Below are 27,540 nucleotides of genomic sequence, written 5' to 3'. Positions count from 1 at the left end.
CTGCGAAAATTATGATGGATAAAGGCTGTCGAGTGTTTAACGGCATGTATGGCATCAAACGAACGTTGACGTATTCTGGTTATTATATGAGGTCTAAATACAAATGCATCCACTTGTCCACAACAGCACTCGACACTTCTCTGTATCGCCTCTGTACGAGAGCTTTTGACGTGAACGTTTCGAGGATTAACAACGATCGCGCGCCCATTTTATGGCCGGAACGCGGGTGTTATTTATTGGCATCGTGCCGTATATACAATGAAAAACGAACGAAATTGAATAGCAGAATTTCAACCTTAATTCCCCGTATTAACCACCTATTAATTCTTTGTTCAAATAATAGGATCTTGTACGCGGATAGATGGATTTTAACGAGCGTGCTAATTTTATCTGGAATGGAAATTATTTTGAAATGAATTGAGAGTTTCGACAATTAAATTTCATTTTTATTATTATGTTTCACTTGATACCTTAATGTCAATTCTAAGCGTGTCGATCTATCAATTCCACAGAAGAATACGATTTCTATACCTCTGATTATGCTCAAATAAAATACATCGATTTCAAGACAGTAATATCGTGAGAGTAAAAGAAGCGTGAACTTCTAATCCTATTAGTACATCGATATATCGAGCAGGGAATGTGTCGAACTGATTCCACCTTCATGATTCCACCTCTGTGACAGTTTCAAGCGCATTTCATCCACTTTTGACCCGTGCAATTTCATCGGAAGCTCGAACAGAACCAGACATCGGTTACAAGTGACCCACTCTCGCAGCACCAGCCAGAAATTCAGTAGATCCGGACGTTCTTTTTCCGACAATCACAATCAGCGTCGAGTTCGCGTGAAACGAAGTGGCGCGGTTATTTGAAATCACCCCTCGTGGAGAAAACTTTGCGGACGGTCGAAGTTTTATCAATTTTTCTCAAAAATGCAATTTCTAATTCGTCGATACAATTGTGGGATGAGGAAACCCGAGTCGAAACATTCTTCTGTGAGATCTAATCGTCGCCTGCCGTTTGGAATTGTTGTTGCGAAGGCTAGGCCTGGGATTGTTTGTTTTAGCCCAAGTCTAGGGTTAACTTAAAATATTAGGGTGAAATTATAATAAATATTAAAATAAAATATAAATATAAATTAAAATAAAAATAATAAACATTAAAATAAAATATAAATATAAATTAAAATAAAAATAATAAATATCAAAATAAAATAAAATATTAGGTTGTGTTCGTGTGCATGGGTGATGAGGGTGTACAGATTTAGCGAGAATGTAATCAACATTTTTGTCATCGTCGTATTGGGACTTTTTCCTGTTAGTTACTACGAAAATAGGGATTGAGTCGAGAGATTCTTACAAAATTTAGTCGTGGGAAGGCAATTTGCGGTCTTTCGAATATTTCGGAAATTTCACTGGTATTCGCGTCCCGATTTCCAACAGCGGACGCCGTTGTTCGCGAAAATCGTTCGAGTTCCCGACCCTCCGGTCGTCGACGAGACGATTCGCGTAATTCGAGTGGCACGTCGCGCGAAGTTCGGCCGCGGCCGGTAAACTTTCCGCTCGTAAATGAAAAACGAACGTCGAAATCGTACCCGTATCCGCTTTCCGGTGCACGCGGAGATCGCAAGTTCGATGGTAAATAAACGAGGTTGGAAATCCCCGGCGATCGATGGAAATTGTTTTCGAATTTATTCGCCCGAGTTGGCCAACTAGTCGCCGAACTGTTCCGCAAAGTGGAAGATTCCGCCGGTCGTTCTCGCGGAGCGTAAACCAAAGTTGCCGAACCAAGAGAATATCTCGCCGAGATTCGTTCGAAAGGCGATACGAGATCACGCGTTACGCCACTGGGACTCGTGGTTGGACTCGGGGAGGATCGTCGGTTCGCGAGTTACGACTACAGAGAGTTGTGGAACAAGCTAGTAGTAGCAGGTGGTTCTGCGGTCTCTCCCCTTTCTTATATACCTTTTCTTTCATCCTCTAGCTTTTTTCTGCTCTCTACCACCGAGAAAAAGAACGAGACCTGCATAATGTAATTGCACTGGCCGACACATTCGCGCGACTGATTTCTCAGGTTCACGGAAAACGTGAATGTACTTAATGAAACGCGCCGAATCCTCGAGAAGGGACCACTCGATTCGACGTGTTTTGCTCTCCTCCTTCGTTCGTCGTCGGAGGGGAAAACTGCACGGCGATCGCGGAATAATTTACCGCGGATTTCGCGAATATTATCCGCGGTAAATTGCCTCTTCGATCGAGTAAAAAATACAGGCGATTCCTCCTCTCGATTGCCTGCTTTCAATTCCGACGCTTCTGTTTGATAAACACTCGTCACGATAGTTACGTATATCGACGTCCGAGCGCGAATACTGCTCGCAATGAATACCGTTCACGGCGTGTGCGTCCCGAATCACCGCGGCTTCGCGCGGAAGAAAAATCACCGGCAGCGAGTTGAAGCAATTTTATCAGCGAAGCGCCGAGGAATAAGCAAACAACAGCTGGCGAGCGATAAAAATTTATTATCCCCGCAATTTTGCCGCGAAATAGGAGAGAGGAAAAAAGAAATATACGTACGCGCCTGTGTATGTATGTATGTGTGTGTGTGTGTGTGTGGACCACGCGCATGGACCACGACAGGAAATCCAGACGAGAAGATCGGCCAACCAACAATAAGGCCAAAATGGACACGTAGACACAATTTGCGAAACTATGCGTCGTCCTGCGAGCCAGCCGCGCAGCTGTGCACTTGTATATATCGTTTAAATTGTACGACTGCCGAGACACACTCTCTCGGCTCGCACCGACACACGCAGACACACACACGTGCACGCGTGTGTTCACGCCGCGAGGGACGTAGGGAGACTGAAGTGCGTTATTCGGGGCGAATTGAAGTAGGTTGACAGGGAAGGGAAACGAGACTCGTTCCTTGTATCTTCGCGCGGCTGATGAATGTGTCTCGTTAGTCGTCAACTTGGTTTCGTAATATCACCGAAATTCAAGCTATTACCCCCGCACGTTCCACGTCGTCCGTCGACGTCGCCTCTGATTCTCTCGCCGACCGCTTGCACGACCATCCATCCCCTTTTTTCCCTCTTTTCATGCCCAAGTATCGGGCTATTCGCGGTTCTCGTTTTCTCTTCGAGATCCCGCCCGGAAGACAGCTACTTCGCAATCAACTACGAAAATGGCGCAATCGCGTCATATTCCGCGTTTCTCAGCTGTCGTAATTGCTTTCACGTGTTCGGCACGTTTGACCGCGTCCGATGCGACTTGCTGCAGGAAGAATATTTCCATGTATATATGTAGTTAGAAAGGAGACTTGTTCAACTGACAGAGATTACTGTGACTTTACGATCATACGAAGGATTTCGATACGACAATCGACACAATCGACATCATTACGCGCTCGAGAGTGTTAGTCTTTTATGGGCAATAAGTTGAGAAGAGTTTCACTTAGGAAATCAAAAGAATAAATAATTAACTTTGCGTAGGGTCCAAATAAATGAGTCTACTTACTACCACCATAAAAATACTTCAATCTCACCGCAGTGAAACTGTACCGTGCAATCGTGCGGGATAACTGGACCCATTCGACAACTAGGCGAAAGCCTAGTCTGGCACTTGAGCAACGGGGCAATAGAACGCATATGGCGCGGGTATGGAACGCGAAACGCGGCGGCTCGAGGCTAGCCCTTGAATATTGAGGTACTAAACAAACGCCCGTTGGCAACGATTTCGGCCGTAGAACCGCCGCCGGCGTAGCGCGTATTGCGTCCAGCTGATCAGCCGTACGGCACGCGGTATCGCGCGTGATTGCCTCGTTTCTCCGTGTGGAAACAGCTGAGCACCGAGCTCGCAATTTCCAACCGCCCCACCTGACTTATCACCGTGGCGCGTACATCACGGAAGGAAGGGCGACGATATTACCGAAAGCAGCAGGCCAGAAATCAACAACAGCGTCGGACAGCCGACGAATCGTCGAAACGTGTTAATCGCCACTGTCTCGAAATTGTCTCGAGCGGTGGCGCGCGTTTTCCACGGTTTTCACGGTCCGGTTCGTTGAAAAGACCTCGTTGGCTCGCGAGGGCGCGCGCGATTGTTCCCCGCGATGGCGGCGAACTTCGCGATTATGCAAATTGCGAGGAAGCGCCGGCGAAGAATCAGGAGTTTCCGTAGGAGGAGCGAGCGTGCCTTGGACCATCCTTGAGAAAGGACACTTAATATTAAGCGGCAAATGAGCTTAATGAGAGCTTGTCGGAAAGGAAAAAACTTACGAAGGTACGGAGGAAGAAGCTGGTGGCTCGAGGGCGAGAACGTTCGCGAAAGAGAGGCTTTCCTTTCGCTTTTTCCTCTTTTCCCTTCAATCTTTCTCTTTTTCCTTTTCTCCCGCACTTTTTCCTTTTTTTTTTTTTTTTTTTTTTTTTTTTGTTTTTTTTTTTGAATTTTAATTTTTTTTTTTTTTTTTCTTTGCAATATTATCGTATTTGTAGCTTCGTTATTTGCTACAACTGATTAACGCGTTGCATTCAACTAGAATATTTCTGGACATCGAGCAGAATAAGTACTTTTTCGCATTGTCTTGGTCAGCGCTCCCTCCTCCATCCCGATCCTAACCTTCCTCCCGAGAAAAGATCGATAATTTCTAGAAGTCGAGGAGTCAGTGTGGCGCGATAAGGGACAGAAGGAAGAAAGTATAATAATACGAGGAGGAAAATGTAACCGGCACAATCGAGGAGCCGACTTATTATCTTCGTCGGTCGGCGATAATGGAACAAAAAAGAAAAAAAAGAGAAAAACCATTGTATTATAATACACTTCGACGACAAAATGATTGTAACGCTGCCACTGAACACATCCCGTGTAGTACAATTACCGTATATATAATATCCCACAGTATACTGGTACACCGTATTATTAATTGAATTGATATTTATTAACGATTAATTATTATTACATTATTACCACTATATTATCTATACCATTTGTACTTTGCATTTCAGTTCGAACGAAATAAATGCCTTCTTTTTCATAAAAATAAATTTGCCGCCCTCTGTCTTTTCAATCTGAACAGCGAAACCTAATCTGGATGAATCAAGAATTTCCCTCTGGCCAGAGTCGGACAGTAATCAATTACTCACTGCAATCACAGTGACTAAATGTGATCTGGTAATCGTAATCATCAACTTTCGTAACGTGTAATCGTTAATCGGTGATTTTTTCAATCGTCGAGCGATCAATTTACATTTCGTTATTTCGTTCAGAACATGTCGAGGCTATCTACCGCTATTGCCGCGACTTTTACTACGTCTTTTCCCGCGAACTTTACAACGACAGGAGCCTTTGGCCGCTTCGACGAAGAATGGAAATTCTCGTTGCATTCTTGCCCAAAGTTTCTCTTGGACGTGAGTTAAGAAACACATTGTCCCACAATCTCTGTACATAAACAGACCGATGTAATTAGTTCGTTCGAAAAAAGAAAATTTTTTTTTTTTTATGACCACTATCGACGAAGGAAAGCAACCGAAATTTAAAACTGTTCTGAATAACTGTAAATAAGAAAAATTCTTCGATCTCGGTCGCTGAAAATAGTATTGTTTCGCGTTTGTAATTGCATTTGAAATCGTATTCGTAAATCTCATGAAATGAAATTAACGAAGAAAGAAATCGAAATAAATTTCCCTCATCGATAACTATCACGAACGACTAATTATAAGAAAGAGATAACTGTCATAAAGAAATGAATTTTTCTCATCAATAATAATCATTGAGATAATGAGATAACATTTTTTTTTTTACTTATAATCGTTATTTGCAATAAAAAAATTATTGTTATTTAACTGCAACTGTTTCTTAATTCTGGTTATAACAGTTATAATTCCTCAATAAAATTCATAAAAAATAATCAACCAAACAATACACGTTATATTATATTATCGTCGCAATTATTACGCTAAATCTAAACCTAATACTCACTAACTTTACCTCATTTTCTGTCTTGCACGGTGACAACAAAATATTAAATGTTAAATAATTATACTAAATTACAGTATAATGTATATACTAATTATATTAAATTATTAAATGATATTTATATAAATATTAAGTATTGAACAATTATACCTAAGGACAGCATAATCGACAGCATCCACAACGTGAAGCGTGAGCAAGAGGAACGCGATCGCCACGGTGTAAGTTAAAACCGTCGTCAAAGATTTGTCCGCTAAAAATGAAACCGCTGCACCGTCGAATCCCAGCTGTCGAAGCGTCTACTTTAAAAGAAAAAAAAAAAAAAAAAATTCAAACGTAAGCTTGAAATTATAAGAACACGTTAGTGTGAATCGTGACATTACGTGGCAAATGTAGGATGGTAACGTCGTCGACAAGAGCACGTCGATCGGTGTCCAGATGCAGGCCGACGCGAATTCCAGGATAAACGCGGTAGCTAAAAACTAGTATCAAAAATAAACAGATCAAACGAGGATCAGACAAGGATTGTCGTTCGAAAGATGAAATAAAGAATGGCTAACCTCGTACAGTATCAGAAACACCATTTTCGGCGCGTGAAAAGACCGCGGGAACAGCGTGGAATTCACGACGATGACGTATACACCGATGCTGAAGAAAACCGAGCTAAATGGCGGCCCTGACAGCAGCGATCCGCACTCCTCGTCCTCTACGGCGTTGGCGAAACACGTCCGGAATATCTGAAGCCCGAAAGCGTTTAACAAGAGCGCGCCAATCGTGTGAAGTAACTTCGTCATTTTCTTTTTTTTTTTTCCTTTTCTCCAATTCTCAATATCAGTTGTGTTGATATTTTGAAATAAATTATCCAAGGAGAGCTCTCAAGAGTTGAAGGACAACACTTAACAAATTAATCTACGAGACGTAGCGTACGGGTTACTGTTCGATCGTTGACGTTCGATAATAATCGATACTACTGCACGTACTCATAAAATTTTACGTTAGCTGTTTAAAAAGCAAAAGCCTTAATGCAACTGTTAATATTAATACAATTATTATTTATTGTACATTACATACAGTTCAATTTAAAACACTAATCTGTTAAAATAATATATTAATATATATTAATATAATATAAAATATATATATATATATTAATAATTTAAATAAATAATTAATTTATAAATTATAGTATAATATCTTCGATAGTATCAAAAAATTTATTAAAAGAATACATGTACATCACATGAAGGAATTACATAGAAATCGATCACACGACCGGTTTGCTCTCACTGTAAGTATCTGTGCTGCACATGAATTTGTATACGAACCAATCCGTCACTTCCGGATTTGCAAAACTGATACGTTTCCTGTTACCGTTGTAGAGGCCCAGAAGTCCGCCGGTTCTTTCCCTGAACACGAACGACGTAAATCGTTACGAGATAGTTTCGGTCAAATTCTCGGACAACTCGGACAGCGTAGACCGTTCGCGATCATTCTACGACACGAGCGTCTTATAAAACGAAACATTACTGGTTCACTACTTGGCCCAAGTGTCCAGAATCGCGTCCAAAGACTCGGTGGCGTCTAACATCCAAACGAACGACAGAACGGAGAGGCAGAAGGCCATGTGCATGGCGGCGCAGTCTCTCGCCATGTAATACGCGAATTCGGTCAGAAACGAGTAACGGCCCAGCCCCAGCAGCGTGTTGAACCACAATAACTGAAAACACCAATTTATTTTCACTTCGTTTCATGTTTCTCCGCGACTCGCCAGCGAACGAGCAAAACTCACGCATTTGCTGGATTCTTGGGTTAGGCAGTAAATGACGTGCATGAGGGGCACCCAGATGGCACGCGTCGTCAAGTTCGTGGTCAGCGCCGCAACCAGCATCTATGCGAACGTAAATATGTATGAAATATGTATAAAAGTTACGAGCTTGCGTGTAATTAACACTTTGACAGCCGCGTTTTCCTCTTATCGCCTTTTAGGTTAGGTTACCGCGTAGATTTTACCGCTCGCCTTACTTACCGACGGTCCTTGAACAATCGTTCGTGGGATAATTGGTAATTACACTATGTTTATTGATAAAAGTTTAGCTCGTCAAATTAGAGATTTTTACATTTTTATATCTTTCGCGTGTGGACAATTCAGGGAATTTGCAATCTTTTGTTTCATTAATATAATATGTTTAAATATGTTTTTCTAATCAATGTATTGTTTCACTGTGAAAATTGTTTTAACACTTTACCGACTGGTAGCGGTAAATAGTAGCCGATTAATAGGCTAGCGGTCGATAAAGTAAATAATATAGGTTACATTGAACTGATAAAAAAATATGTGAACTATGTGCGGCCCAAGGAATTTTTGTAATTTAAAAATAAGGCCCAGAAGAAAATCTAAAAGGTTGGATATCCGTGTATAAGAACATCGACTTCGAGGCCTGAAATCATTTTTGCATATCTTTGTCAAAAAATAGTGGTGCAAAGTCACATTTTCGTGATAAAATCTTTAAACCCGAGGCTTCGTTTTACCTCGTAGATATAGAGGAGTTGAATCGGCGGTTCCTTGAGCGTCCTAGGCCAAAGTCTGTACTCCGCAAGGAGACACAGTACGGAGAACACGAAGAGCACCGACGCGTACGACGGGTCGAAAGGAGTGCTCTCCTCGTCGAAGCACAGGCCAATCACGCAAATTTGCCGAAGGTGAGTGTACATCCCTGTCACCACCACCGCTATCCAGTGAGGATTGATGTATCCCAAGTACTCCTTCACGGTATCCATGTCCTGACAACAAGCATTATAATGTTACTCGTTACTGCGAATCGTATTCATGATACAAACAATCTTGCTCAATTTCTTTGTCGTTTCAAAGGTAAAAATAAAAATAGAATAAAATAAAATAAAATGAAATGAAATGAAATGAAATGAAATAAAATGAAATGAAATGAAATAAAATAAAATGAAATAAAATGAAATAAAATGAAATAAAATCAAATGAAATAAAATAAAATAAAACGAAATAAAATAAAAAAAATAAAATAAAATAAAATAATATACAATAAAGTAAAATAAAACAAAGTAAAATAAAATAAAATGAAATAAAACAAAATAAAATAAAATAAATAAATAAATAAATAAAAATAAAGTAAAATAAAAAAATAAAAGAAAATAAAATAAAAATAAAATAAAATAAAAATTCAAAGAGATAGAAAAAAAAATCTCTGTTCAAATACCACAATAAATTCTACCTAAGTCGAAATTTATCCTCTTCGAGAAATCTTGAGAACTATGGAGAGAACCATTGAGGGATTATTTAACAGAGACTGAGAATGAGAAAACCAAAAGGACAAAGGACCAAGGACGTACCGTTAAACGTTCGATCGAAGGATCTGGAGATGCATTTGCGACAAGAAAATAACATGAGTAGTGTGTTCTCTCGGTGTCGCTCTTCTTTCTGACGTGGACAAAGACATATGGCGCGCGCGCGCGCGCGAACGACAAAATTCTTCCTAGCCCACAGAGCGAGATCAACAATCGTAACTGTCCTTCGATTAATTTTGCACACCGTTAATTTAACATTCTCACGGACACGTCTCTTCCCTCATCGGCGAGCTAGGTTATGACATTTGTTCCGCAGGGATAACAAAATTCAACGCCTCCTCGATTTTGTTGACGCAGCGACAATTTCATACGATTGTCACGCACAATTTCGAAAGGGAAGTTATCGTTCTTTTTATCGAAATGAAAAATAAGAGAAAGAAATACACGGAACCTCGGTTATATCGGCGACTCCTAAAGAGGCTTCATTTTCTGAATCGGCGTCGCTCATACATAATGCAGTACATTTGCCGATAGCCTCTTCTCTTGCCAGCTAGAAAACGAATGGCTACGAATAATACTCTGTTCCTTTCACGCCATGGCTCTCCCCAACTGTAACTGTTAATCATATTAACGCGATTTTAGGAAAAATTTAGTAGAGAGAGTATCCATCCTAATGTTACTTAAGACTTACCTAATATTTTTTCTTAAATTCAATAATATTGGGCAACTGGATGTTCATTGTCAATTATAAACATTTCAATTAATTGATTTCTCGTACACCTGTTGAAGACAGTAGCAGACTTAGTCACGAAAAAAATTTTACAAATGTAACATCATCTTCAAGAAGGACAAATTTCACGATTGTCCAAAAACAGACTTTAATCTTTAAAATGAATCCAATCTTTTTTTTTTCTTTTTTTTTTTTGTGAAAATATATCAGTTTAAATTATCAACAATTTTTCATTGTTGCTGGTACAATTGTGCTCTTCACTATATCTTGAGCGTTAATCGAGATTATTACACGTCTTTTTTTCAATTACGCAAAAGAGATACAATAACGACTAGTGTCAAGCAGAGATTAGTGGTAGTAGAATGGTCAAAGGAGTTAGAAAGGGGCTGAGCATGATGATTCAAAGCCCGTTGATTCTTGCGGGACAGAATAGACGAAGCTTAGTCAAAGGAAATGGTGGACCATGAGACACCAGGAAATTGTCTTTCCAGGCTCCAGTCCGTCTCTCTGTTAATGACATTTTCTTCACTATAAGAACTGACTGAGGGGAGTGTGAAAGGACAGTTAGAAGAGGAATTGAAGCCATTTCACTGAAGTAAATGAGCCCTTTCAGAAAACAGATATGTAATAATTTAACAATTACTGTCACGTTTTTATACCTAATTGTTCAATTTCAGATCTTCTTTCTTCGCATTTGCGTTAATTGTTAACCTATTTACGAGACTGAATCATAAAATTTTCATTCAACGACGTTAAAGTAAAAGGAATAGAGAAACTTTACAGCACGACAGAGCACACAAGCTTCTATTTAAAACATTTAAGTCTCTAAAAATACAACATTTCTAATCTATAAAATATATATCTACTGAAAATTATAAATTGACCATTTTGACCAATGTTAAATTGCTTGTTAACGCCCTTCAAATTACACAGTATGTTCGATAATTAAAACTGTTGTTGACACGACCATAAACCTTTCGATTAAGCTCGATTTTACTTGGTCTCATTACCGAATATGAAGAAAGATATTAAAAAAAAAAAAAAGAAGAAAAGAAAAGACAGCGTCGATTTTGTTCTTACGAGATAAAATTGATTGCCGGCGACGATTCCATCGAAATGAGAAATAAAGTAGCCTGATATAACGGAGAACATGTCCTTGGAGGCGGAAGATTATCCAAGACGGTGGTAGCCATGACGACGGCACAGTGTATTGAGGAAAGGTACATTCGTTTCTTAGCTTTTCGACGACTGAATAAGGGTGGCAAATTGAACAGGGAGAATCGAAGGTGCAGAAGGAAGCTCGCCCGAGTAAAAGTTGGTAAGGAGTTGGAAGAAGAGTTCTCCCCGCCCTGCCCCCTCGCTCCTCGATGAAAACTCGACCGCTTTACCTTCTTGTCTCTTTCAACCACCGAGAAAACCTTCTTTAAGAGGCACCCAGCCATTCCTTCTCCGCATTTATTCTTACCACTTGTCGGATCATGATTTCAGCTCGTGATCTATTATTATTCCGTGGAATTAATAGATTAGTCGTCAGGGTAACGATCAGAGTGGATTTTTGACAAAAGTTCTTTTTATTTACGTGTGTATTTTACATTGGATAGAAATATAGAGGGAAAATTGTTTGTTAAAGCGTTCGTTTTTTTTTTTTTTTTTTTTTTAGAAAATCGAATTTAAAGATACGCGAAAACGAGGTCGGAAATAGAGAATAAAATTTTCCTCATTTGGAACTCTCGATTTTCGAAATTTCTCAAGTCTATTTGGATCTCTCTAATTCTGAATTGGATAGAAACGAACAAATTAGCTGAGGATTATTCTACATGCAAAACTAAATCAAAAGTGTGGAATATAACATATTCTGTTTGTTTGAAGCTTCATTTTCAAGAAAATGGACCTCGAATTTGTTTCCTTTTCGAACAAAAGGAAATTCACAAAAAAATATAGAATTCAAATATACTTTATCTTTTATTTCTTCATCACAGAATCGCGTTTTTTCCGAAAACACCTTGCACGGAATGAAATTATATTATTACAACGTATTGGATTGTTTCACATTTTTATTCTCTTCACGTAACTATTGGATTATTTTTATTCCCTTCTAGAGATCACTACGTTCTTGATAAACTGTATCACGAAACAACATTAGCAATGCATTTGCTTTAATACAAGGTCTCGGCGTGAAAGTATCTAAGATCTGTATCACAGCCAACCTATAGCACACTGTTATAAATATGTGTAGGTGTGCTTCTGCGCTGTGGAAGAATTTCTCAATGCTATTGATATTATCATACACAATATCATTGCTCACGTACGTTGTTAGCAAATTCTTTGGTAATATCGTCTTAATTATTCTCTTAATTGATCTTGATAATTATTGCAGCGAATTGGAACAAATGACAATAGGTAACAATAAAGTAAATATATTTGCTACGTGTACAGTATTTGTTCGAACAAAAATTTATTCGTATAATAAGTGTTCAAATAAGAATCTCATTATTGTATTTATTTAATTATATTATGTCATACGTAAGGGAAGATGAAACAATTCTTTACATCCTTATCGTATTCGCAATTTTCCTCACATTTATTTTTGCAATGAACTTTCCTTTAAATGTGACGCGTGTTATAAGTATGAAAACACGTGCAAAAATAACATGTACTTGCCAAATAATTATTCGAAAAATTCACTCGAATGAACAAAAGGAATAAACGGATAATTATATACGAATAATTATCTCGAACAAATATTTATTCGAAATTATGTCCAACTTTGACTCAATTCTACGATCGCGCAAAAATGCAAGAAACCCGCAAATATTACGATAATTTTTCCTCAATTCTACGTACGCAAAAGTAACATTTCAACACGAACACCGCTGCAAATCCTCGGGATATCCCGCGTAACAACTCGCCACACACTCGTCATGATCATAGAACAGCCAGTGCAGGCTTTATCCTGGTCTTTCCACTTTCATCCGAGTGAGTCAGTGCTGTTTCGTGCAAAATTCCTGGGAGGACATTTTTCTGCGGCGCGCGTGGAAAGAGGAGAGGGAAGTGAACGAAACTCTCGATCGAGAGTGACTGACGTATCTCTCAAATGAACTTACTACGTGCAATCACTTGTTTCATCAACGACTCGACGAAAGACACAAGTATATAATATGGTAGTATAATCGTCCTGATTCAAGGGAACAGTTCGTTGACGTATGCGCTGAAGCCACAGGTTTTCTCCTACGCGGACAACTTGTTGATCGTCGACACTTCTTGCACAATCTTGGCTAAAAGTGCCATTCAAATAAACTCCAATTGATTTTGTTACGCGTGACCACGCTCCGAAATACGAGACAATTTTTAGTTAGATTGAATTTAATTCGTTTTTCATTTGTTCGAACAAACGCAGAAAAAGACAAAGTGGCAGGTGTCAGAGTGCAAAATCAAGAGAAATATATTTTCAGAGTACAGGGGAATAAATAAAATGAGAGTATTTATACGTAAAGAAATATATATAATATAATATTAATGTATTTATATTTATATAAATTAATGTAATATAATATAAATTAATATAAATATAATATAATTATATATAATATATTTATATATTAATTATATATAATATCATTTATAATTATGTTATTATTATCATATATAATATATAATAATTACAGTGATGGATAATAAGACAAATGAGATAAAGATGTGTGTAATATAATATAAATTAATATGAATATAATATAATTATATATTAATTATATATAATATCATTTATAATTATTATTATTGTATATAATATATAATAATTACAGTGATGGATAATAAGACAAGTGAGATAAAGATGTAGTCACAGTAATAGATAAAAATAATGAAGAAATATTAGACGAAGTGAGAAGGATAAATACAATTGCAATGAGAGATGCGCTAAGGGACGACTTACATTTTTATAAGATCTCCTCTTTTTTTTTTTCTTTTCTGCAAGCTCAGACAGTAATTGTTATGGATCGAATAATTTTTGAATAAAATTTCTTTTCCAACGTACGTTTTGAGCATTGAGAAACGGTTGGAAATAAACGAGTTTCGTCGATCGGGAAAGAAGCAGAAGGATCACAGAGACACAATTTTACAAGACAAGTGGACCGCGTCTCGACGAAACAGCACCGACTTCGAAAGTGTTAATTCGATTTTGCTGTCTGAATGGCGCCTTGATTTCCAACTTGAAATCAAGTTACAATTCGCCTCGGTCTCAGCTGCCTTTGACTTTCGTAACGTCGTTAAAGCCAACGTCGGACTTTGTTCGACAGACATACGCGCTCCGTTTTAGAAAAGTTGCCTTTTTATCCGCTCATTTCTCAAATATCAAGGTATTTCGAAAGTGTCAATTGTTGCGGCAATAAATGCTTGGCTATGCACAAAATTACCTAAAATTACCTAAAGGTGTCGCGACTTTTTCCACATAGTTAAGAACAATGGCTATTGATGAGAAACAGAAATGCCAATGGTAAAGATTTTAAAGAATTTTCTGGTATATTTCACAGAAATGTTTAGGTCTAGGACTTCTAAAGATATGTTTCTGAAAAGAGGGACGAGAAAAAAAAAAACAAAAAACGGAGGGAATGAAAATTTAAAATCAGAATAATCCCCCATGCACTATCATTCTTCAGAAAATGTCCCTCGAGCAAATGCCTAACAAAATAATTCCAATCTACGAAGATTACGATCATTCAGTTGATCGAACGAAATTTTTAAATTAAATTGTAAAAGAAATACTGTGACAATAGAAGAATTCGAGTGAAAATACTTGACAGAATAATTCCAGTCATTGAATTGAGAATTACCATCACGCAGTCGAACGAAATTCTCAAATTAAACTGTAACAAAATGCTGCAGAGATTCAGCCAATGATTGTAGGTTCGGACAGAGCTCATTCTCAATTGTCCAAACCTCTCCAGCAAATACTGAACGACGATTAAAAGTACGATTACGCAATTAATCGATCAGTAAGAAAATACACTGTTGGAATAATGGAAACGTAATCTCTCATCGGCGACAATGGCTCGAGGAGAAGTCGATTGGCTACGATGAAACAATTAACGAAATCATTAACCTATTCGAGACGTATTAGACACCGTGTGTGTAATGATCTTGAATTTGAGTTATTAGTTATTAGCAAGTAGCCGTGAGGATAAGATCGTTTTGAGATAAAGTGAAACTTAAAGGTGCACGAAGATTCAAATTTGCTCACGAAGGTAACCCTGGAATGTGTGTTTTACAAGGATTATTACTAAGGTTATTAAAAAATAAGTATCGTTGGAAATTTTGTGGTAATTAATTTCACTAATCACCTCTGTTTAATCTTTTCTTTTAAAATTTATCTACGGATTGTCTTCTTAATTTTGATTATCTAAATACAATGATCTCGTGTTTCTTTGTTATTCTTGAAACAAGTGTTCTTCCACTTTTCTTTTTATTACACATGGTGTGTAATTGGTCGTGAAATTATTCTGAAGCGCCAGTTACACACACGGTGTGCTAACATGTTATTTACAATTGTATTTTTCTTCTGTTGGCACAGAAAAGAAAGGGAAAAAAAAGATCGTCTTTACTTGCCCTGGCAGCTGATTGCGGACCATAACGAGTGACCAAACCGTGTACTGGTAATTCCTCGATTTCTTTTTGAACTCGTCTCGGTATGACATCACTGGATAGAAATTATTGAGAAGTAATAGGCTTATCATTCGTTGACTGAGAAATTATTGCAATTTTGAGACAAGAAAAATTCTCGACATGCGTGGCACATCATTCCAGCGCAAGAGATTAACCACTCGCGCTGGCAAACTGATTGCGAACCATAACGAGTGACCAAACCGTATTACAATAATTCGTCGCTTTCTTTTTGATCTCGTCGATATGATAGAAATTATTGTGAAATAATAAATTTATTACTTGTTTTGCCTGGATTATACTTAAATATACTGAAAACTGAGGAAATATTGCAATTTTGAGACAAAAAAAAAAAAATTCTCGACATGCGTGGCAAGAGGTTAACCCACTCGCGCTGGCAAACTGATTGCGGACCATAACGAGTGACCAAACCGTACACAATAATTCGTCGCTTTCTTTTTGATCTCGTCGATATGATAGAAATTATTGCGAAATAATAAATTTATTACTTGTTTTGCCTGGATTATACCTAAATATGCTGAAAACTGAGGAAATATTGCAATTTTGAGACAAAAACAAAATTCTCGACATGCGTGGCAAGAGGTTAACCCACTCGCGCTGGCAAACTGATTGCGGACCATAACGAGTGACCAAACCGTACACAATAATTCGTCGCTTTCTTTTTGATCTCGTCGATATGATAGAAATTATTGCGAAATAATAAATTTATTACTTGTTTTGCCTGGATTATACTTAAATATGCTGAAAACTGAGGAAATATTGCAATTTTGCGACAAAAACAAAATTCTCGACATGCGTGGCAAGAGGTTAACCACTCGCGCTGGCAAACTGATTGCGGACCATAACGAGTGACCGAACCGTACACAATAATTCGTCGCTTTCTTTTTCTTTTGAAACTCGACGGTATATCACTATAGATAGAAATTATTAAGAAGTAATAAATGTATTACCTGGGTTGTATTTAAATATACTGAAAACTGAGGAAATATTACAATTTTGTTATAAAAAATTTTGTTGCAGTTTTGTTACAAAATATTCTCGACGTGCGTGGCACGTCACTCCAGCGCAAGGTTAATATAATTCTTCGTCTCGAATTGGTTAACAATCGCGATTCAATGATGACGGTGTCGCTGGTTGACGCTCTAATCACTGGCGCACTTGTCTCGTCGATCTCGCGCTCGCAATTATTAGCGTCCGGATCGATCGAATCGGCAATTCGGGAGCGCGGATCTACCTGCGCAGCTGGTAATCGCGATCGGCCGAAAGGATCCGACGCGAACAGCGGCCTGGCCACTGGGTGGGGTGGTACATAAAATAACGCGACGTAGACGGCAGACGGCAATTTCACACGGACTGTGTCGCCGGAATCGTGCAGCACGCTGAAGCTCGCTCGTGGATTTTCCTTTGATTCAACCGTATCCACGTGGATAGCCAGCTGTCAAGTGTCTACATCGAACACGATCACGTCTGAATCTGGTACGTTCCTCTCACGGTTTGTTTTATCGTTTTATTCCTAGAGAAACGTGGATGTTCGTGCAAATTCATGGTTCTATCTATTATCTTACAACTGAAGGAACGTAGGTGTCTAATTCTCATTGTATCTTTCACGCAGCCTTCGAACACTATGTTAATTCCTGCATGTGATTCGCGCTGGTAAATAACGTGTAAAATGCATAATGATCAAACAGTGCAATTATCAATGAGAGAGAAACGAAAAGTCTAAATCGAGATTCATTGGTTCTGTATCTTGCTTTGAATGTTTTCTATGCGACTTTCTGCGTGTTTACGCCGATAAATAAATACACGTAAATACACAATCGACAATTATCGTTAAGAGAAAGGAAGTTTAAATAGAGATTTGTTGTTATTAATCATGTTCCTTTATTTTAAATAGTCTCTATGTTTTTGAACACGAACTGATAGATAACTGGTAAATGCACGATTAGCAGTAGAATTATTGGTAAAAGGAACAAAGTTTAAATAGAGATTTATTATTATTAATTATATTTCTCAGTTTGAATATTCTCCATGGTTTCGAATGTTATATATAAGTTCCATGATTTTTTGCACAATCACACTGATAGATAACACGTAAATGCACGATCATCAGTAGTATAATTATTGATAAGAGAAACGAAGTCTAAATAGAGATTTGATATTATTATATCACACTGAATAACAGATAAATGCATGATCATCAGCAGTATAATTATTGATAAGAGAAACGAAGTTTATTATTATATTAAATATTGATTTAATAGCGTGTATTACCAACTTACATTTGATAACTTTTATTAAATCTCTATTTATTATTATTAATTCTGTATCTGACTTTTTTTCTATGTTCAATATTCTATATTATATTCTATATTCAAACAATAATTTCTATATACAATATATAAATTTCTATATAGAATAGATTCTATATACTATACTATACAATATTTCATATTCTATATTATATTATATTAGTATATATACTATACAATATTCTATATTCTATATTATATTATATTAGTATATATACTATACTATACAATATTCTATATTCTATATTATATTATATCAGTATATATACTATACTATACAATATTCTATATTTTATATTATATTATGTTATATTAGTATATATGATATACTATACAATATTCTATATTCTATATTATATTCTATGTTCAAACAATAATTTCTATATACAATATTCTGTATTCTATATTATATTCTATATTATATTCTATATTATATTCTATATTATATTCTATATACATACGCGTTTCTGCGCATTTAGCTGATAGATAACACACAAATGTATAATCATCCTGCTTGATGAAGAAATAAGGAATGCGAAAGAATATATTAGCTGGAATTACGTATCTGTTTCGACATCCATTTGATGGATTAATTCAAATATGCGAAACGTTAGATAAGACACCGTTTTACACCGCGAATGATGTTTAAACGATAAAAAAATTCTCATTACGTAATGCAACAGGGTTGCAGCGGAAACGAGCATTCTTTAAACGCGATTGGTTACAAGCGTATTATAAATTAAAACACGTGTCACTGACAAGTATGTTGGGATTCAACTCGTCATTAACTCGGAGAATTATCAAATGTTATCGAGACAATACGTTCCACAGTATTCTTTTCTTCTTCTTTTTTTTTTTTTTCTAACAGATACGAGAGCTAATCGTCTTGAAACAAGGACGTGAAACTCGTAGATAATTATTTTGCGTTTAGTTTGAGAGAATTTCAATGACAGTGCTTTGTTGATGGAAAAAGAATCGGTCGACGTGAATTATTATATATTCCCATCTTTTCAGTAAATCTTCAGAAATTCATTATTCCTCAATCTTAAAATCCATCGATCATTTGAAGATCCACACGTGAAACTGAATCCCCGAGCATGACAGGAGACAAGCTTTACTTTTAAATTGAAATCAAAAATCAAGATGCAGGCTCGCGATTACTCCAAACGTTCAATATAAAAATCTGTCCGGAACTATTGTTAACACGTTAGCTTTCGCCCGAACGAAGCGAGCACAGAGTAATTAGAAATTCAGTCGGTGGAAGAGTTGGGCAATTCGCGTTGGGCAACTTGGTGAGGAAAAAGTAAAGGCTTGATTCCTCTATAGAACATAATAGCAACGACCTTGCCCCGATCGCGGCGGGAATCGAAGAAACCGTGATCTAGATCGAAGACATATTATGAAACTCTTTTCTTTTTTTTTCAAGAAACGTTTGAAAACTCTTGATTTTATGATAAATCTATGAAATAATTTCGTTCGACGACGAAGATTCGATCTTTGCAAAAAAAAAAAAAAAAGACGGAGTCTTTCGAAGATCGCGAGCAATTCTACGCATCGATGAGATCAGTCCACTCTTACTAGTAAATTATTTGCTCACATTTCCTGTTCTGACAATCTTTTGACGTCACGGCCACGACCGCGGGAATCCCCCCGTTTCTTTCCTCGTTCGACGATCAGTATGTAAATCCCTGATCGTTTCCTCTCGCTCGTATGCTCTGAATTATTAGCTGTTCTATTCACGGAAACGAGAACTTTTTCAATTATTGTTGTCTCGTTGCGTTAGAATCGTCGCGAGATAAAATTGAAAGGACAGCCAATCACTCTGCTCAAAACGAAAATACAAACATGAGAATGTTGATTCTGAAGATGCAAACAATATTTTCTGTCTAAATTACTAGTCTCTTTAGAGTCTAAATTACTAGTCTCTTTAGACACTGTCTAAATACTTTTCTGTCTAAGAAAAATCGATCGTCTTCGAGAAACGAAAGATCAATTGCAAGATTGGTCGTCGCGCTGCCGACGAAAGGGAATGTAGAGCAGACTCGCGGACGGGAAAGGAATCGAAACGGAACTTGCCTCGCAGAAATATGAGTCACGGTCGTTGTTCCCTCGCGAGTCGAATTATCTTATCCGTTCACGAGTGATCACGTTGTGAATCGCTATTCAGCGACGAAACACGTGTCGCTGTTCTTCCACCTCGAGGAGCCACACTGAAAAAGCCAATTGTCGCGTCGTTGTGTGCAGAACTGGCGACGATTTCAATCTGGTAACTCGGAAGAATGTGCAACGATTCGAAATGATTATTTAATTTCAACGATCGAACAGCCAAATCGACGACAATACTTAAATTAAACCTTGTAATCACGGATGCAGTGATCCACCTTAATCCCAAGCGTAAAAACCACTTTCACTTTTTTTTTTTTTTTTTTTTTTTTATTACGAGGCTCTAGTTGCTCGTTCCTTGCTTGAAGAAACCTGTGAAGTAATTTCTAATAATGAGGTATCGTCGCTTCGCGTGTTGGTTAACCCGATGTTCGATATCTTTCAGGTACACGCGACATGGATGCCGACTCTTTCAAGGATTTCGCCAAGGAAATGGCCGAGTACATTACTAATTACCTGGAAAACATCAGGGACAGGTGAATCTTTTCCTATCGAATCTTTTCCTTCGCGATTTTTATAATTAAAAATTACCGGAATCTACTTCGTAGTGCGAACGTAAATTTCTCTTTGTAAGCGAGCATGATCTTCTTAACAATTGACACAGGTTGTGATGTAACAAAAGAAAAGAAAATTACAGTGAATGTGAATTAAATAACTTAAACGCAAATAATATTAAATAATAATATAAAATTATAAAATAATAATAAATAATAATATATAAATAATATAAAATAATAATAAATAATAAAATATAAATAATATTAATAATAATATAAAATTATAGATGTTGCGTATAATTATTATTATATCATTTACAACTATAATAACTATAATATACAATTATTATATTATATTATCCATAATTATATTTATTATATTATAATATACAATTATTATATTATATTATATTATTATATCATTTACAACTATAATAACCATAACTGTTTGTAACTATAATATACAATTATATAACGTTTATAATTATTAGTTTTATACATGTATAAAATTACTGGCAATCGATGGTAATAAGACGAAGATCCTTGCATCATCCATCGCGAATTAACTTTTTGACTGCTGTTGGTGCCTAAAGTCGTTTAAAAAAATTGCTCTTATAATACTGTAGGCGCCCGGAAAATTTTGTCGACCATAATTCCAAAAAATTTCATTTGAGCCAGACGTAAGTGAATGCTAATTCAACAATTACGTATTCCGCTAGTCATATATTATTTAAATATGTTTATTTTACAGTTTTTTTTTTTTTATATCCTTAAAATGAAAAATTGGGAGAATAAAATGGTCAGGAAAAGTATATGCAAACGTGACTCAACAAATGATTTATGTTGTGTATATGTTGTCACATTTTGTAGATACTATGTAATCGTTTGATAACTTGGTACATTCGCCATACTACAAAGAAAAAGAATAACTACGTACTTTGTTTTTAGAACGTACATTAAATAAGACGTATGCAACGAAATATATATTCTTATACAATGTAAATTACAACGAATTAATTTAACCAATCTCTATGCTCAAAACTCTTTTTTAATTACTTGAAAACGACTGTGTGCTTATCTCCTTAGTGACTGTAATATATATCCCTAATTATTTATAAATAATATTTCTGACTGTTATATATATCCCTAATTATTTATAAATTCTCTTAAAAGCTTAATGTCGAATTTTTAGTATGTGCGCTAACAATTCAATGCAGAACACTGGTTTGATGTAGTGGAATTCAGTGTTTCGATTATTTCAATATACTTTCTCAGAAATGCACGCCTAGAAAAGAGAAATTTCCTACGGTACGTCTCAAAGTTAAAGTATATTGCCAAGAACGTGAATCTACGTGTCCCATTTCACAAATCACTTAAGTTAATCACTGCTTTCGGGACTTAAAGTGACTCCCTCGCGTTCGTGAAACATTTTAAAAGTAAAAGTTTCGCAGGCGAGTGCTGCCGACGGTGGAGCCGGGCTACATGAAACCCTTGTTGCCCTCCGAGGCCCCGCAGTCGCCGGAAAACTGGATGGACATCATGGCGGACGTCGAAAGAGTGATAATGCCAGGCGTAAGTACAAACCTTATCACTTTGTGCGCGTAACTCGCGAACACAGTCGAGAAAACGGTTGTTTACCTCAGGTCACTCACTGGCACAGCCCGAAATTCCACGCTTACTTCCCCACGGCGCAATCGTATCCAGGAATCGTCGCCGACATGCTCAGCGGCGCCATCGCGTGCATCGGTTTCACCTGGGTAACTTGATCGAAGCGTACAAATTGCAAAAAAAAAAACCGAAGAGGAATCTTCACTTTTGTTCAAGTAGCGTGAAATTGAACAAAACGAAAGATTCCTTTTCTCTTTGCTGAGAGTGTCGTTGAGTCTCAAACGATCGTTCCCAAACGACAGATCTCAAGCCCCGCTTGCACCGAGTTGGAGGTGATCATGCTGGACTGGTTAGGAAAGATGTTGGACCTGCCCAAGGAGTTTTTAGCGAGCAGCGGTGGGAAAGGTGGTGGTGTCATTCAGGTAAAGCAAGTTGGAAGTTAACGTTGCGTTCACCTGTTGCTCGTCCTCCTCTTATGTCGCGAAAGTCGTTGGAAAGATGTTTCACGAGCAGCTCAGAGAGATAACTGGCAGCTATATATATAGTTGAGACAACATCTATTAACGTAGTTAACGTTATAGGGGACTGCGAGCGAAGCCACTTTAGTCGCGCTGCTCGGCGCCAAGGCTAGAAAAATCAGGCAGGTCAAGGATCAGCATCCTGACTGGTCGGACAACGAAATTGTGGGGAAATTAGTCGCTTATAGTTCCTGTAAGTAGCTCCGAGACACAATCTCGTGCTTACGAAAGTATCGAAGTACATTTATCCACCATCCTGTAAAATACTACCCTGTAAAATACTATCCTTCCTGTAAAATACTACCCTGTAAAATACTATCCTTCCTGTAAAATACTATCCTGTAAAATACTATTCTTCCTGTAAAATACTACCCTGTAAAATACTATCCTTCCTGTAAAATACTACCCTGTAAAATACTATCTTTCCTGTAAAATACTACCCTGTAAAATACTATCCTGTAAAATACTATCCTTCCTGTAAAATACTATCCTGTAAAATACTATCCTTCCTGTAAAATACTACCCTGTAAAATACTATCCTGTAAAATACTATCCTTCCTGTAAAATACTACCCTGTAAAATACTATCCTTCCTGTAAAATACTATCCTGTAAAATACTACCCTGTAAAATACTATCCTTCCTGTAAAATACTATCCTTCCTGTAAAATACTATCCTGTAAAATACTATCCTTCCTGTAAAATACTACCCTGTAAAGTACTATCCTTCCTGTAAAATACTACCCTGTAAAATACTATCCTTCCTGTAAAGTACTACCTTGTAAAATACTATCCTTCCTGTAAAATACTACCCTGTAAAATACTATCCTTCCTGTAAAATACTATCCTTCCTGTAAAATACTACCCTGTAAAATACTATCCTTCTTGTAAAATACTATTCTTCCTGTAAAATACTATCCTTCCTGTAAAATACTACCCTATAAAATACTATCCTTCCTGTAAAATACTACTATCCACCATCCTGTAAAATACTACCCTATAAAAAAAAGGCTCTTAAATCGATGAAAATTACTGTCAATTTCGACTTTACAAATTTTGGTAGCTAACGAAAAGAAAAATCTTTCAGCAACCTCGATCGATCCCTTAAATGAACAAAATAAGTTTCTCGAAAAAAAATGATCTTCCACGAACATTTCCGAAAATAACCGCGCGAAAGAGGTCGAACCGGTCGATTAGCTGGGTGAAAATTTTCGGGACAGCGGCTGAGCGTGATTTTCCTGTAAACAAGATTAACGATGACGTTGGCCGGTGCTCTTTAACATTTGACAGAGCGGAGAGCCAAGGGGGATGGGATGACAAGCCCCGAGTACGGGGTTGCGGCACTTCATCAGCCAGCACTTTGTCACCATGGCAACGCGTAATAACCACTCGAGTTATTTCAACCCTGTGCCACCCCTCTCCGCGTTCAAGCCCTCTTCGCCATTCTGCGCTCCTGTTGCCACTTCCCTTCGCCGGACACGTCGAATCGTTGAAAGTTCTCGCCCACGCGACAGCGTTTTCGAATTCTCTGTAACTTACGAGACGAGATCTCCTGCAACTTATACCCGCGAATGAGTGAGAAAAGAGAAATATCCCGCGAGACCTTTTTTTTTTTTTTTCTTTTTCCTCCTTTCTACAATGACAATTTACTTCGATCGAAAGTGTTATAAAGTCGGGTATTGTTCGTGTCGGGATTGAAAGTTGAACAGGGCTTTTGTCTCGTGTTTTTGTTCGGCAAATGGATCAATGGTTCGCTGAGTGGCGAATGGATTAATGATCCATTGATTTGTCTGCATGTTCGAAATAGCAGAGAGATATGAATCAGCTGAAGCAGTTGAACGATGAATTATAAAAATGAGAAGATAGACGCGACGAATGTTGTATTGAGTTTGTGTTATTCGTTCATCCATCAGGTCAAGCGCACAGTTCCGTGGAACGAGCTGGTCTGCTCGGTGGTGTAAAATTCCGACTGCTGGAGGTTGATTCCAAGAACAAACTTCGCGGCGAGACGCTGGCGGAAGCGATTCGCAAGGATAAGGAACAAGGACTGATCCCATTCTACGTAAGCTCATACTTAAGCTCATAGCGAAGAACGCAACTGAACGACGAAAAGATTCTCGATGCCAATGACGCTTTGAGTGTTTGCAACATCCACACATAACATAAATTTGATGATAATCGAATTAATCTAATTAATTCAATTACTACTATAAAATGCATAAAAAATTTAGGAGAATTTAATGGAACTAAATATTTTAAAAAATTAATCGGATAATTGAATACTTGATAAATAAGAAATCTTAGTCATAATGACGAAGATATTGATAAATTAAATAATAAATGTCTTGTTGAAGTGTGTTGGTCAGAAAAGTGGCTGTACGATTGTTGGAATTACGCAAACGCCGGGATAAGAATTTTAAAAAAGAATTTTCTCCAATTCAATTTCGAGTTGTCGAGTTTCTTCAAAATTTACAATAAACAAAAAAGAGATAAATATAGGAAGAACTATATTCGAGAAACGATCGAACTTTTTAGTCATTCGGTCAACTAAAAAATGATACCTATAACTAGTAGAAATAATAAAACTCGTTCAACTATAATAAATGATAAATAATAGTAAAACGGTATTCATTTACGTTCTTAGAAATCATTCTGACTACATATTTTTCCTCGTTATTATTACAATTATATGCAGCGTGTAAGCTTTTGCAATAATTTTGCAAACTTAGTTATTACTTGCTTCGAGCTCGTGGGCCTCGAAATGAAATTAGCTATTGGCTGCTGCCCTCGCGAGGGTTAGGTCAACGCATGATATAATTATTAATTACTGCAACTACATTTGAGGGTTAATTGATTCTGATTTTACAGGTTGTCGGAACTTTGGGGACGACAAACTCCTGCGCGTTTGATCGTGTCGACGAAATTGGCGTGGTTGCAAATCGCGAGAACATTTGGTTACACATTGATGCTGCTTACGCTGGTAAATTGGGCTACATTGATAGATTATTATACATTATAGATTCATTATACATTATTAGACAAATATGCATTATAGATACATTATATGTTATTAGACAAAGATACATTATAGATTATACGTTATTAGACAAATATACATTATAGATACATTATACATTATTAGACAAATATACATTATATATTTACAATATATTATACATACATATATTATACAATATATTATACAATACATTATACAATATACATTACAGATACATTATACATTATTAGACAAATATACATTACAGATAGATTATACGTTATTAGACAAATATACATTATAGATACATTATACATTATTAGACAAATATACATTATAGATACATTATACATTATTAGACAAATATACATATAAATACAGTATACATTATTAGACAAATATACATTATTAGACAAATATACAATATACATTTACAATATATTATACATAGATACATATATTATACAATAAATTATACAATATACATTATAAATACATTATACATTATTAGACAAATATACATTACAGATAGATTATACGTTATTAGACAAATATACATTATAGATACGTTATACATTATTAGACAAATATACATTATAGATACATTATACATTATTAAATAAATATACATTATACATTTACAATATATATTGTACATAAATACATATATTATACAATATATTATACATTATATTAGACAAAAGCATTTACACACATGATGAAAAATTGTCTACACCTTAAACTGTCGTAACTTTGTCAAAAAGAAAGTCGTGCAATTCATCATTGGCTTGGTAAACAGTTTAAAATATCAATAATTTCACCATGCTACTTAATACATACTCACTTAATACGTCGCTGAGAATTTATCTTCTTCGTCAGGCTCGGCGTTCATTTGCCCGGAATTCCGATATTTAATGAAAGGCACCGAACTGGCCGATTCCTTCAACTTCAACCCGCACAAGTGGATGCTGGTGACTTTCGATTGTTCAACGATGTGGCTGAAAGATCCAACTTACGTAATCAACGCCTTCAACGTGGATCCTCTGTACCTGAAGCACGATATGCAAGGCTCCGCTCCGGATTACAGGGTAAAATAATTCACGAATAAAAAATATATATATATATATTACTGCGAAACAGGCGCAAATGTGAAAAGGAAGGATTTACAGCTTGGCAATGTTTGGAAAAAGTGAATACTTGTTCTGTGGACAGCACTGGCAGATACCGTTGGGACGGAGGTTCAGATCGTTGAAACTTTGGTTCGTGTTGAGGCTCTACGGCGTTGAGAATCTCCAACGGCATATCAGAAAGCACGTTGCCCAAGCTCACGAATTCGAGGCGCTGGTCCTTGCCGATCCACGATTCGAGATCGTCGCGGAAGTCGTGTTGGGCCTTGTTTGCTTCCGATTGAAGGTAAAGATACATACACAAAGTTGCATTTACAATTAATCCGAGTTTATTTAGTTCGTTTACGCCCGATCCGAATGTTTTTCGAGGGTAAAGATATATAGGGTGGGCCAAAAGTTTTTTCCCACCTATTTTTTTTTTTTTCTTTTAAAACCATAAGATATAAGACATAAGATAATTTTTTTCTCTTAAAGCCACAAGATGCAAGAGAAAAGTAATTTTATTAATTTTAAATTGAACTCAAGTTCATTATTTTTTGTTTTGGAAATTATTTCTTTCGAACGTTGAAAAAAAATATGTTGAAAATGTAATAAAAAAATTGAGGATTTATTTTAATAGAAAGTGATTTCTG

At 36.8% G+C, this 27,540-nt stretch overlaps 3 protein-coding genes and 1 long non-coding RNA gene across 14 annotated transcripts in view; 2 read left to right on the top strand and 2 right to left on the bottom strand.

Annotated features, from left to right (window-relative positions):
- Nucleotides 1-4,910: 4,910 nt before the first annotated feature.
- On the bottom strand, nucleotides 4,911-7,014 carry LOC122530690. The gene is made up of 4 exons (XM_043657866.1): nucleotides 6,527-7,014; nucleotides 6,350-6,448; nucleotides 6,120-6,265; nucleotides 4,911-5,432 (listed from the first exon to the last, which is right to left on the bottom strand). The coding sequence occupies exons 1-4, from the start codon at nucleotides 6,758-6,760 to the stop codon at nucleotides 5,273-5,275; spliced, it is 639 nt and encodes a 212-aa protein (XP_043513801.1). The 5' UTR covers nucleotides 6,761-7,014; the 3' UTR covers nucleotides 4,911-5,272.
- Nucleotides 6,578-13,113, bottom strand: LOC122530691. 11 transcript variants are annotated; one of them, XR_006307072.1, is made up of 9 exons: nucleotides 11,969-13,113; nucleotides 11,095-11,510; nucleotides 9,976-10,064; nucleotides 9,736-9,899; nucleotides 8,496-8,747; nucleotides 7,756-7,854; nucleotides 7,494-7,683; nucleotides 7,292-7,372; nucleotides 6,578-6,703 (listed from the first exon to the last, which is right to left on the bottom strand). XR_006307072.1 is itself a non-coding variant. In XM_043657873.1 (8 exons), the coding sequence occupies exons 4-7, from the start codon at nucleotides 9,790-9,792 to the stop codon at nucleotides 7,501-7,503; spliced, it is 591 nt and encodes a 196-aa protein (XP_043513808.1). In that variant the 5' UTR covers nucleotides 9,793-9,899; nucleotides 9,976-10,064; nucleotides 11,095-11,510; nucleotides 11,969-13,113; the 3' UTR covers nucleotides 7,162-7,372; nucleotides 7,494-7,500. The 11 variants fall into 11 exon arrangements, 9 of the variants coding, with proteins under 9 accessions (XP_043513808.1, XP_043513803.1, XP_043513807.1 ...); XR_006307071.1 differs by having other exon boundaries at nucleotides 7,292-7,683; XM_043657873.1 differs by lacking the exon at nucleotides 6,578-6,703 and having other exon boundaries at nucleotides 7,162-7,372.
- A 3,805-nt stretch (nucleotides 13,114-16,918) lies between these two features.
- The window catches only part of LOC122530689 (aromatic-L-amino-acid decarboxylase), an 11,844-nt gene continuing 1,222 nt past the window's right edge, over nucleotides 16,919-27,540 (top strand). Inside the window, exons 1-10 of the mRNA XM_043657865.1 lie at nucleotides 16,919-17,166; nucleotides 20,548-20,638; nucleotides 22,111-22,231; nucleotides 22,303-22,416; nucleotides 22,570-22,689; nucleotides 22,849-22,978; nucleotides 24,697-24,845; nucleotides 25,652-25,763; nucleotides 26,661-26,869; nucleotides 26,994-27,194. Coding sequence (XP_043513800.1) covers nucleotides 20,559-20,638; nucleotides 22,111-22,231; nucleotides 22,303-22,416; nucleotides 22,570-22,689; nucleotides 22,849-22,978; nucleotides 24,697-24,845; nucleotides 25,652-25,763; nucleotides 26,661-26,869; nucleotides 26,994-27,194 — 1,236 coding nt within the window. The 5' untranslated portion in view covers nucleotides 16,919-17,166; nucleotides 20,548-20,558. The remainder of the gene's footprint in view (nucleotides 17,167-20,547; nucleotides 20,639-22,110; nucleotides 22,232-22,302; nucleotides 22,417-22,569; nucleotides 22,690-22,848; nucleotides 22,979-24,696; nucleotides 24,846-25,651; nucleotides 25,764-26,660; nucleotides 26,870-26,993; nucleotides 27,195-27,540) is intronic.
- Nucleotides 17,202-27,540, top strand: part of LOC122530693 — a 15,069-nt gene continuing 4,730 nt past the window's right edge. Inside the window, exon 1 of the long non-coding RNA XR_006307073.1 lies at nucleotides 17,202-17,213. This is a non-coding gene — a long non-coding RNA (uncharacterized LOC122530693). The remainder of the gene's footprint in view (nucleotides 17,214-27,540) is intronic.

The sequence above is a fragment of the Frieseomelitta varia genome, unplaced genomic scaffold (assembly GCF_011392965.1).
Source record: "Frieseomelitta varia isolate USP_RPSP 00005682 unplaced genomic scaffold, Fvar_1.2 scaffold_352, whole genome shotgun sequence".
Classification (NCBI taxonomy): domain Eukaryota; kingdom Metazoa; phylum Arthropoda; class Insecta; order Hymenoptera; family Apidae; genus Frieseomelitta; species Frieseomelitta varia.
The sequence above is the reverse complement of the archived record's forward strand: the minus strand, read 5'-3'. Positions and strand labels throughout refer to the sequence as shown.